Source organism: Cynoglossus semilaevis, chromosome 5, assembly GCF_000523025.1.
Source record: "Cynoglossus semilaevis isolate Cse_v1.0 chromosome 5, Cse_v1.0, whole genome shotgun sequence".
Lineage (NCBI taxonomy): Eukaryota > Metazoa > Chordata > Actinopteri > Pleuronectiformes > Cynoglossidae > Cynoglossus > Cynoglossus semilaevis.
This window is the reverse complement of record NC_024311.1, coordinates 15038847-15051088: the sequence shown is the minus strand read 5'-3', so window position 1 is coordinate 15051088 and position 12242 is coordinate 15038847. Positions and strand designations below refer to the sequence as shown.

At 36.8% G+C, this 12242-nt stretch overlaps 3 protein-coding genes across 5 annotated transcripts in view; all 3 read left to right on the top strand.

The window, feature by feature from the left end:
* The window catches only part of cep89 (centrosomal protein 89), a 44067-nt gene extending 39789 nt beyond the window's left edge, over positions 1–4278 (top strand). Inside the window, exons 19-20 of the mRNA XM_025055873.1 lie at positions 3212–4113; positions 4191–4278. Of these exons, the coding sequence (XP_024911641.1) occupies positions 3212–3446 (235 nt within the window). The 3' untranslated portion in view covers positions 3447–4113; positions 4191–4278. The remainder of the gene's footprint in view (positions 1–3211; positions 4114–4190) is intronic.
* Positions 4279–4426: 148 nt separating this feature from the next.
* On the top strand, positions 4427–8019 carry LOC103379235 (glyoxalase 1). Its single transcript, XM_025055792.1, has 6 exons — positions 4427–4586; positions 5900–5982; positions 6124–6264; positions 6617–6684; positions 7050–7139; positions 7616–8019. The coding sequence occupies exons 1-6, from the start codon at positions 4518–4520 to the stop codon at positions 7705–7707; spliced, it is 543 nt and encodes a 180-aa protein (XP_024911560.1). The 5' UTR covers positions 4427–4517; the 3' UTR covers positions 7708–8019.
* A 149-nt stretch (positions 8020–8168) lies between these two features.
* On the top strand, positions 8169–12021 carry LOC103379236 (lactoylglutathione lyase-like). Of its 3 annotated transcripts, XR_003049766.1 has the most exons (9): positions 8169–8436; positions 8784–8916; positions 9048–9178; positions 9656–9738; positions 10075–10215; positions 10333–10400; positions 10901–11005; positions 11119–11841; positions 11921–12021. XR_003049766.1 is itself a non-coding variant. In XM_008310724.3 (8 exons), the coding sequence occupies exons 3-8, from the start codon at positions 9110–9112 to the stop codon at positions 11277–11279; spliced, it is 627 nt and encodes a 208-aa protein (XP_008308946.1). In that variant the 5' UTR covers positions 8169–8436; positions 8784–8916; positions 9048–9109; the 3' UTR covers positions 11280–11949. The 3 variants fall into 3 exon arrangements, 1 of the variants encoding a protein (XP_008308946.1); XR_003049767.1 differs by lacking the exon at positions 8784–8916; XM_008310724.3 differs by having other exon boundaries at positions 11119–11949.
* The last annotated feature ends 221 nt before the right edge of the window (positions 12022–12242 follow it).

Genomic DNA, 12242 nt, shown 5'->3' with positions numbered 1-12242 from the left:
GGGTGCTCCTGCTGCGGCTGCTGCTGCTGCTGCTGCTGCTGCTGCTGCTGAGGTCAACCTGCAGCTGTTTGGCCACCAGTCACCCAAGCTAATCTCACCTAAATCCCACCCACACACACTTCTAATGAACTTCCTGTCTCCTGCAGCGTCGTGATTCAGCTTTGTGTTGTGTCTGAGTAACTTCTGAGGAAACGGTGACGGCTGTTGCTCAGGGTAACCTGTGTGAGCACGCTGTTTGGGCTGCAGGTAATTAGCAGATTTGGGGTTTAATTTTTTTTTTTTTTTGAGGGTCTTTAGTCAGCGGAGATCAGGGACACAATGTTTACCAGTACAGAGTGGAGGAAGAAAAAAAAACAGCATTAATTAGAAATGAGGATGTTTGCCTTTTTTTCTAGCCCACAGTCGACTCAGAGTTCTCATAATTAATTCACATGCCTTCACTGGTATTACATATTTAGTACTCCACCACGATGCTCGGTTTTAAACAGTAACTTTGACGAGGATGAAACATCACAGTTCAGTAACAGTGTTTAAAATAATGGATAAAATGTCAGATTTGAAACTGAGAAAACTAATCATAATCATAATTATTATTATTTTAAAAATGTGATTTTTTTTATTTGACAAGGTCGTCAACTCAATTTATTTGGTAATTGACTCATTTATAACTTTTTTATTTGTTTCAGTACATTGTTATTTTTAACAATAAACTAATTCTGTTTTCCCAGGTTCATGTTAAAAAAAACCTAAATATCTTTAGTTTTCTTGGCTTTTCTATGATGTTTATCACAGTAATTTCTTTTAAAAAAACAAAAACAACTCAATTCATGTGTTATACTGATAATTAATCCTTGTTCAATATAAAAATTGATACTCAGATACTGTTTTCCTATAAGCAAAACCTAGACCAAGACCATTCATTTTTTCAGCTGTTTCAAAATTATGATCAGTCATTTTGTCTAGAATCCGACTGATGCCATTACTGTAAATTATCCCCGCGGTCGTGGGGTGACACACACTGTGTGTTGCGTCATCTTACACAAAGTTTACAGCTGGCCCCTGTTAGGTTAATGCCAATGTTCCCACCTCTGTAATAATCATCTGAGTGAGTCAAGACAGGGCAGCTGATTACTTCAGGTGCTGACGCGTGAACAGCATCTGAGAGACAAGCTTTGGTGTTTCAGCCATTATGACAATAACAGCACACACAGGTAATTACGTGCTGTCTCCTTGGAGCCGTTATTCTCTTCCATTATCTTTATCCTTCTGTCTCTCAGTGTCTGTGTGTGAAATAGCAAGCTGTTAATTGTTTCAACGTGCACACGTGCGTCTTACGTGTTGCACGAGAACATCCTTTTTCATCCCGTTAACAGTTTTAATTTGTTTTCTTCTTTTTTGAAGCACTCAAATTTACAGTATTTGTGGCTGTGAGTGTGTCTATAATTAAAGCTATTTTTTTGCAAATGATTTAGTAGTCCACATGTGGGTTCAGAAAAATTAATTTTTTTATAAACTGCTTTGGAAGTCACAAGGTAAGATCAAGGCCTTCACATCATAAATAAAAAAGATCTAGCAACGTTGGTATCTGAGAGATTATAAAAATTCAGCGGAGGACATTATAAAGAATGCAGGAGGCTTTGAATTTTTTTGCGTTGGTTAAAAAAATGTTGTCTTTGAGTCTGATAGACCACCCAGGTCTTTTGGGGTCTAGAGGTTTTCAGGGCCTTTTGTGACTGTGGAAACATCTGCCATTCTCACTGCAGCCCTCTGCTGGTGAATGGAATGACAAGACCTAATAACGAGCGATTCCCAACCACTGTGTCATGAGAGATCATCAATTTCACTTAATTGCTCTGAACATTATTATTTATTTACGACTAATAATTGAGTCTGTCTTGGTTTGTCTATGTGACAGTAACTGGCAGAACAATTAAATCCAACTCATCTGTGATCATCAAGAGACAGCTGTTGAAGAAGATCTGTGGCCACCTAGTGGCTATAAACTAAGAGACAGCTGTTGAAGAAGATCTGTGTGTCTTTCTTCAATTCCTGTGTGTATATCAGTTTTGTGTTAAAGTCAAGTTGTGAAAAGATTTTTATATACTGTATATATACTGTGAATTTTTATATACTGTATATATACTGTATATATTCAGTCATTGTTACTTTGGTTAATTAAATCACAGCACCTTGATTTCTCTGTGAAGGTAATAATTCATTTTTCAAGAGCACTTTCAGAAGAGAATTTTAGAAGTGTTTGTATGAAGGTTGTTTCCACGGCATCTGAATGCAGGACATGTGGCACGCCGAGTAAACACGGTGATTGCTATACTTTATATAGAAACACTTGGGTTTTTCTGTGCCTGCTGTGATCGTTTAAGTGTTTTTGTGTCATAGCTGAGAGATCCTCTCAGATGAGGAGGTGATTATTGTAGCCATCTCACATCACAGGACAAATTGATATTTTATGGCCTAAACTGTGAAGTGTGTTGGTGCCTGATGTGTTTTTATTTATAAAATATTGTGTTGGATTTTTCTTTTGCTTTTGCTGGCGTAGCTAAATTAATGTTTAATTTAATTTCACCTTTAAACTGTACCACTGAGAAGCTGAATTTTCAACTTAATGTTTTATGTGAATGTAATATCTGAACAGGTGGTAAATGTAACTTAAAAATCTCATTTTAAACTGTGATGCGATACGTTTGGAAAGGGTCATTATTGAATAAAGGTGTTCTTTTCATTCATAAAGAATAGCAAAAAAAGGCTTGATTATGTCTTTCTGTTTAATTATTTCTACTCTTTAATCATAACTTCAATAAATTATAAGAATTTTCTTGGACAAAGAATTGCGACCTTGTACTAAACCAAGTTTAATTTCCAGGCGATAAGGTTGTTTAAACTCCACGGGTATAAATATAATATCTACCGTCATGAATTTAATCGACTCTTAGTCACTTTGTTTCCCCTTGAATATTAAAGACAAACTCATGCTGTGTATTCACTGTGAGTCCCTACTTTACAGTATTTTCTGTCACACTGTACTTGGTTTAATTGCTCCTCTCAGTTTGGTGCACTCCTCACTCTTGTTGTTTTGTTCTTGTTGAACTCTCTGTGAGTTATTTTTCATTTTGCGTGTCAACCTGACATGATTCGAGCTGACTAAATATAGACAGATCGACTGACTGGTTTCCTTTTTCCTCTTCTCTCTCAGAGAAATAGAGGAGGAGCTGGAGGTGCTGTGGCAGGCTGCCACCAGGGAGAACCAGCAGATCAGAAAGACTCTCCTGGACTCGAAGGTCAACGCCGGCCTGAATGTCACGCCTCAGACTTCAGACCCAGCCACCTCACCCCAGCACGCGAGGAGGTCCACGTCTCAATCTGATTCCGATGAACTGAGCTACTATATAAAAGAAAAGAAGAATCTAACCTTGGATTTTTATTGCTGAATTTTGCACACACAAAAAAATATTTGCATGTTGCAAATATGCTTTTAATCTGATGTGTTTGGAACAGAATTACTCAATCTTACACCTGATTTTTTACAGTACCGCCAAATATTTAATTGATCATGACGTAATGTGTTTTTTTATTTATTTATTTTTTAGTTCCAGGATTTTAATGGATGAGTTCAACACTATGTACAAATGTAGTACTGTAGCTGCAAAGAGAGCTGTAGGATGTCAAAACAGAAACTACAATACCAAACACATTAATGCCACCTACTGGACACATACAGTATCGTTACTACTACAGTGCAGAAAGATAAAGAGCAAACATTAATAGTTAGATGAAGATACAGATGATTTTATCTTCATAGATCATTGAGTAACAATGGAAGCTGTGCTTTTAACAATGTTCTCGAATGATCGAGAACGATTTTTTTGTAAGAATTACTTTGTTCTTGTGACAAAAATGTATTTGTGTGGAGGCAAATAAAAAAGGAGGTTATAGTTTGTTATAGGTTAAAGTTGTTTTCTGTGACCAACGTCACACCAACATAGTCACCCTGTTGCAACAACGGATCAGCAGCTGGATTACACTGGAGCCACGAGGCCTTTCTGTCTGTGCAGTACCACAAATCCCTGCTGGTGATCCAACACTGGTCACTGTGACGTAAGTCTGAGACTTACAGTGTGTGTGTAGAAGCTTCATTGGGATGATGTTCCTTCTAACACTATGCTCTCTGCCAGGATGCCAAAAATGATTCACAGATCATCCATGTTACATCATCAAGCCTCTCAGCAACCATCGCCAGTTTGAAACATAAGCCACAAAAACGTAAGTTTTTTTTGTTTTTTCAGTTTTAGTTTGTCTGTGATATTAAGTTAAACGAACTTCTTAATAATATGTAAAATGATGTTTAATGTTTTTCCCACTGATGAAAATGGTTATTATTATGAGCTTTTATTTTGAAATCCGACTCAAGAAACTCTTCCTGTAAAAACTTGGAACCTCAGAGCAGTCCATTCCGTCGTCAGTGAGTTGCTGTGAAGTTTTAACGCGTCTGTCCGGGAAAAATGAGCGACAAAGGTCTGTCAGACGAGGAAGTCACTAAAGCTTGTGCGGATGGACACCCTATAACTAAGGTAAGGTGACACTGGTTTCTTTATAAAGTAAATAATAGTATTTCCACACATTCCTAAACCGACATCCTGCGGTTGACAGGCCACTGCCTGCTGCTTTGCCAGTGTCCGTGCATAACACAGTAACAGAAAAATGTATTTTAAACGTGTTTATAATCATAATGGTTGCTCTTTTGTTGTGTTGACCATAAAAGTAAAATATTTTAAATGGGTGGCTTCCTCACAGGGCTGCTTTAGCCGGTGCTGTCTCGCGTGAGTAGCTAACACCACGCTATAACGTATAACCCCGCGCTGACATATCGCGAGAGCTGTCCAACCTGGAGATATGGTATTTAGGCGCGGTCACTCCAGACCTGAGTTAAAAACATGTATGTTACAGTAAACAGGCGAGGCTACAAGAAAAAGCTTCTGCAATTGACTAGTACACATTACTTAAAATTAGTACCACAACTTTCTGGGACCTTCTGGAAGAACCGTTTCGTTTTGTCAATCAAATATGAGTCACGACGTGTAGCAGCATTTTTAATTATTATTTGAAATAATGGCAGTTAAACATCCCTTGCGTCGAGTGGGTTCTTATTAACGACTTAAGGCAAACATACAAGTACTGTATAAGTCTATATAGTCAGCAACGACTTTTTTACCTCTAGACATCTATATCAAATAGACACAAGTGGGAGACAAGTTTGTACCTGACTTGTCTTACAGTACATTGGTTCATTCGGATGTTCTAGATGCAGATCACTGCTGTTGAAGTTAATCTCTCTCTTTTTTCTTTTTTTTTTTTGAAGCCTAAGGAATGTGTTCACATCTCACAAAGCAAAAATGATTTCCTCAACAAGAGACACTGTGTCTAGAGACACTACCATTACCTTTCTTATCTGTTCTCAGCATTCTTTGTTTAACCCCAAAACTTTTTTTTTTGCTTTGTAATTAACTAGACAAATGTGATTCAATAAAAACCTCAGCAGATCATGTGTCCACATTTTTTGTATTTTGATGTTATTTATTTACATATATCTGGCTGGCAAACAAATCTCAGCTTTACTGCCACCTACCGGCTGGAATGTGTCCATCAGTGTCATATGTGTGTCAAAAGTAAGGAAACGAGAAAGGTAATAATGTGTTATTTTTATGAATAGTGTTTTTTGTCTGAAATCAACCTGTTGAAAACAAAAAAAACATGGCCTAAATTTAAATGTTTAAAGAAGCCTATTAATTTATAATGTACATGTTTTTGTATAGTTCACTCTCTTTTAAGTCATGCATAATGACGACTGATATTTCAGCACATTCTCCTCATGGTTCTGTTTCAGGATTTTAAGATGCAGCAGACGATGCTGCGGATTAAAGATCCAAAAAAATCTCTAGATTTCTACACCAGAATCCTCGGCATGACGTGAGTATTGTTGTGGACTTGAGGAGTCAGCGTTCCCGCACCTCAACTGGATTTTAACAGACAGTTGTTTTTTTTAACTGTACATGGTGACACACATATATATATATATACTTTTCTCTCTTCTGTGCTAATTTTCCCCAGGCTCCTGCAGAAGTTTGACTTCCCCTCTCTGCGCTTCTCCCTCTTTTTCTTGGGCTATGAGGACAAAAATGATATTCCTACAGATGTAAAGGAGAGGACTGGCTGGACTTTCTCCAGACGAGCCACCATTGAGCTGACACAGTAGGATTCTTAAGATATATACTCCCATGAAGTGACAAAGGGAAAATGCTTTGTGCCCAAAATACCACGGAACAGTACATTTTTAGGTTTAATCCTCCCTGCTGCTCTGCAACAGCGGAGGGGAGAGGATCTTGTCATTTTACTGCATTGCACATTTTAGCAGTTTTTTTTTTTTCATCCAACATCAGCGTTTAATCCCAATATTTGAACACTATTTTCCAAAGTAAATTCTCACTCGTCACAGGTTATTTTATGGTGAAGCACCAGCTTTAGCGCCGATGGGTTTTAGTTGTTATCATGTGTGTTTTTATTTACTCTGATCGAAGCTTCTCTCTGTTGTCGTGTTCAACAGTAACTGGGGCTCTGAGTCTGAGGAGGGTCAGTCTTATCACAATGGAAACTCTGATCCCAGAGGCTTTGGTAAGATCACGCTACTGTCAAACAGAGTTTTGGTTGGTTAGAGACGGACTTCTTTTGGAAAACACAATCTTTACAAATAGGCAGTTTGTCACAACATGTTTTTGTCATATACTAACTGCATCTGCACACTATTATTTTTTACAACTAACTAGTCATTTATTTTAATTAATAGGTGTAAGAATAAATCCTTGTTGTCAACCAAGACAGTCACTTGAATAAAAATAAAATCTGCTAGTTCCATACATTGTAGAACTAGTCATTTATTTTAATAGGTGTAAGAATAAATCCTTGTTTTTCTTCCATTTTGCTGAGCCAACCTGGAGATCACCTCTGAACTTCCTCGTCTCTCTCTTGTGATTTGACAGGACACATCGGAATTGCAGTTCCGGACGTAACAGCCGCTTGTGAACTGTTTGAAAAGCAAGGAGTGACGTTTGTCAAGAAGCCAGATGATGGTGAGAAGAGAAATGTTTTCTGGATAAAACAGTATTGACCATTATTTTTAACCTTTTAGATTATAAAGAAAGGGGACAATGGAAGTCAGAATACTTTGATTGGATTTTTTTTTAGATTTAGATTTTACTTTTAGATTATAAAGAAAGGGGACAATGGAAGTCAGAATACTTTGATTCAACATTATTGACAATATTAGGCTAATGTAAGGCTAATCAAAGATGATCGTTGTGTGAAAATTAAAAATAAAAAAACAACGAAAGATGGAGATGAAAAATGTAGAATAAAAAATGTAAAAAAACTCCATCTTGAATATTTGAATTCTACAAGTTGTACAGTGGATGAATTGAAATAATTTCAGTACAAGAAACATTCTGTGCATTATTTAAATCATAACAATGACAAACTATGCACTTTGGAAACTTTTTTATTATTTGCTATTATTTATATATTTATTTATTTATGTATGTATTTTCAGGTAAGATGAAAGGCCTCGCCTTCATTCAGGATCCTGACGGCTACTGGATTGAGATCCTGAGTCCAAACAACATGGTGTCCATTACCTCATAAAAAAAAAAACAAATGGAATGTGACCAGGCCGGATCTGCTGTAGCTTCACTGAGGAAGAGGGCAAACCATTGGGATTTAGTGATGCATTTAGTAAACTGTACCGGAGAGCAGAGTGGGAAATGGAGCAGGATCAGTTGCACGTTGGCAGTCAGTGTGCCTTTGCATGAGCTGGACTAATAATCTGGGTGGACGACTAAATAGGTGACATATTTTTTTTGAGTTGACCTGCTCGGTGTAGCTGGTATTCTGCGATAGGTTTGTATGATTTCAGAATAAAAAAACAATGTTAATGTGCAATAAACGTGAAACCTGCACCTTTTTGATTTTTTTTTAATTTGGTATATTTATATTTTTGTGTATAGAAACAGTGGAGCCCCTAGATACGAGTGCACAACAGCAGGCGTGTGTCGATTCACTCGTATCTCAATTGAATTTTCCCAATTAAAAATAACTAAAAACCAATTAATTCCAGCCGCCCAGAAATATACTATATTCAATATACTGTTCACAATAAATAAAATTGTTTATTATCCTGTTATGTGCATGTATAAATATAAATTTATACTCGTAACAGGATGATAAACAATTTCATATATCAATGAATTGAATAATTCATCCTAGTTTGTTCCATAGTGTAGCAGTTAGCTCGCCTCCATTGGAAGCAGAGAGCAGAAGGTCCTGGGTTCGATTTCCAGAGGAAACACACGCTGGATTGTTAATCCTCCTCTCGTAAGTTGCTTTGGATAAAAAAAAGTGTCTGCTAAATGCATAAATAATTCCAACTTAGACCTAAGACCAACCTCTGACATGAGTCCTGTGGCTCAGTTAGTGCCTGACGAGAACCTGACTCCAGCTCCTGTTCTATTTTGTGTCACTTTAATGTCAAGTCCACTTCATACTGCCAAGAATGCAACCCAAGTCCAGTAGCATGAAGAAGACTCATTCATACACACATGAAATGTTGAAATACTGATCAGCACCAAAATGTTCCTTATTCCAAAATTCAAGCAGCAGACAGTGAGTAAAGAGGAATATCTGTTTAAACTTTTGATATTGTGAGGTGTTTTTTTTTTCAGATTTTTCACTGTGTAGGTTCTGTCACAGTTACAATACTCTAAAGACAAACAAAAGATTAGTGTCTTGGCATTTTGTTGGTGGTGATGAAGGAGGTCAAGGTGTGAGCGCTTGAGTGTTACTTTTCCTCTCCAGGTGAGGGCAGTGTTACTCTAACAAAGCTGTGACGGGGATATAAATCAATGACTTTGGGATTTTACAACCTCACATATCTGTAAAAAAAAAAAAGAAAGGCGTCATTTACTCCTAACTGCCATTTTTTAAAGGTTGTAGAAGAAGAAAGTCGATTCAGCCGGAGCTCAGCTCATCACTTTATCACTGAGGGAAAATGAATGATAAAGGTCTGTCAGATGAAGAAGTTTATGAAGCTTGTAAAGATGGGGATCCAATGACCAAGGTAAGATTGATTATGGTGTTTCTTTTATTTTTTCATGCATTTTTTTTTCCAAATGTATACGCACAAGTATTGTTTATATGTACAGGACATGTATTCCTCCGACTGGAACTGTAACTGTACTTGATCTGACTTTTTTAGTGTTTATTAGGAAGTACTGGTAGTTTTCTGACTTTTCTGAGATTATTTTGTTTATATGTACAGGACATATATTCCTCTGACTGGAAATTTATCTGACTTATTTACTGTTTATTAGGAAGTAGTGGTAGTTTTCTGACTTTTCTGAGATTAAATAAAACTTAAAACTTCACAGTTCATTCTGTTCCTGAAACTTCATCTGAATGTAGTTTGTGTTGACGTGAAACCATCTTTCCATAAGTTTTTCGTCTGTGTTTATGATTGATGTTTACAGCACAGAAGCTTCGGTGAAGTGAATGTTAAACTCTTTTTTATCTTTAATGTTCTGTCTTTACATCCCAGGATTTCATAATGCAGCAGACGATGCTGAGGGTTAAAGATCCGGTAAAATCCCTGGATTTCTATACCAGGATACTCGGAATGACGTAAGTATATCGTGTGTTTCTGTGGAGTCGGCCGTGATACAGTAACTCTGTCTTCTTCTAAAACTGTTCTTGTACGGAATTCTTCTCAAGAGTGTGCAAATTTTTGCATGATACTGCAAAAATCTGAATTTTCTCTTTTAAGATGTGCCGCAATTCTTGGAGTCTAAATGATTGGACGGATTTATAGTTTATTGAGATTGTGTTTCTTAAGTTCACTTTTTTTTAAAGATGTTTGATAGTAAAAATTATCAATTATTAACATTCTGACCTGAGGGCAGCGTTACTGCGTTGCATTATTGTTGTTAAATATTTTCTCTGCTCTACAAATTCTCACAGGCTGCTGCAAAAGTTTGACTTCCCCTCCATGCATTTCTCACTCTTCTTCTTGGGTTACGAGGACAAGAACGATATTCCTACAGATGTGACGGAGAGGATGGCATGGATGTTTTCCAGGAGGGCCACTATTGAGCTGACACAGTATGTGCCTACTGTACATATATATGTATATATTTTTTTCACAGTTTAATTATTAATAGTTTAAAGTATATACCGACTGACTGAACTTCCTTTCTCTTTCTTGTTCTGCCTGTCCAGTAACTGGGGTTCTGAGTCTGACGAGAGTCAGTCCTATCACAATGGAAATTCTGATCCACATGGATTTGGTAAGATCCAGGTTCACACTACTTTATTGGACCATTAAAATCCACAGTAGATGTAATGAAATAAATGAAACATTCAGCCTGACCTCGGGATTTGACCTCAAATACAGCCACGTTTTATGAAACAGAACAGAACAGAACTCTGACTGCATGAGGAACATGCACTTTGTTATGTTACATGTTAATAATGTTCATTAACTTTAAGGTTAAAGTTTAGGTTACGGTAAATATTTGATGTATAAAAGATAAAAACTTTTCATTATGACACGTCACATTAGTCAGCAGTATCATCTGATCACTGACTGTTTATTTGAATCTCCAAAAAGAATCTACAGCACAGAGAATTAACCTTTTCATAATGACACGTCACATTAGTCATCACTATCATCTGATCGCTGATTGTTTATTTGAATCTCCAATGATTTTAAAAAAAAGAATCTACAGCACAGAGAATTAAATAAACACCCCAGCCCTGGATTTAACTCCACCTGACATTTTCACAGGACACATCGGAATCACCGTTCCTGACGTCTTTGCTGCCTGTCGACTGTTCCAGGAGGAAGGAGTCACATTTGTCAAGAAGCTGGAAGATGACGACGATATGAAAAGTTAATGATAATTCTTTTATTATCATCATCATTTTATCACTTTAAGACAAGTAAATATAAGGCATTGTTAAATAAATGTTAACCGTGTTTAATGTCAAATGTGTAACTTTTAGGTAAAGTTAAAGGCTTGGCCTTCATCCAGGACCCTGACGGCTACTGGATTGAGATCCTGAGTCCAGAAATGACCTCCTGCCACCTCCTGCAGAGTGAACCGAACAGTCCTGCTGTGGCTTCACCAGGAGCGTCACAGCAGGAGTTTATAATGAATTACTAACTTGTGCTGCAGAGCTGAGGGTGAAACATATAGTATATGCAGCAATATTTTTTATATATCTGTAACCCAATTAAATGGTACTGTTGACAACTGAAACATGAAATGTATTTTCTCATTTTAGCCAAGAATGTTTTTTTTTTCTTATGTAATTTAGAACTAAGATAAACAGCAAAATGCGTTATTTTCTATATTCAAATATTCACATATTGTTTGGTGACATATATAGTTAAAGAAATTTGGTAAAATAAACAAAATTGTGTTTTGGGAATTTCACTAGTGCAATTCAAAGTGAACATAAAAAGTTACATTTTTACTGTTAAGTTTTGGGAATTTCACTGGCGGGTTGAAGAGTTTCTCACTATTGTCTATGTTTACTACTCCTCTTCTCCAGGAGGAGGCAGTGTAGAGCTAACAAAGATTTCTGCTCACCGCAGGATCCCACTCTCCGGCCTTTCTTTGCTTAATAAACTCAATTCTAACTTGTAAAAAATGTATTTAGGATGATGTTCAGCACCAGCAGGATTACAAAACAAGACGTATCATCAACGATCTGCTGCAAAAGGTAAATATTTTATAGTTTCAAGCTGCAACTCTTCTTCTAATGTCAATAACTACAACACATTCATTTATCTTTTATCCAGGAGAGAAACATAAGAAGGAGGAGATGGAGGAACAAGAAGAAGAATCCAGAAGAGTCTCGTGACCTTTTGGGCCTCCTAAACCAGAGTTTCCCTCTGACAGGTGCTGATATAAATTAATTGTGATAATCACTTTTGACCGTTTGACCTCTCCTGTGTGTTGGCTTTAAAATCTCACAGGGAGACACAGAAACAATATCCCAGATGTTTTTAATGGAGTAAATATTTGACATTAGTAAACAGTATTGTATGAAGCTGTAGAATCAGGTGTGGAACTAAAGATTTAAAATGACATTCTGTGCATTATTGTTCTACCTCTAGGGTA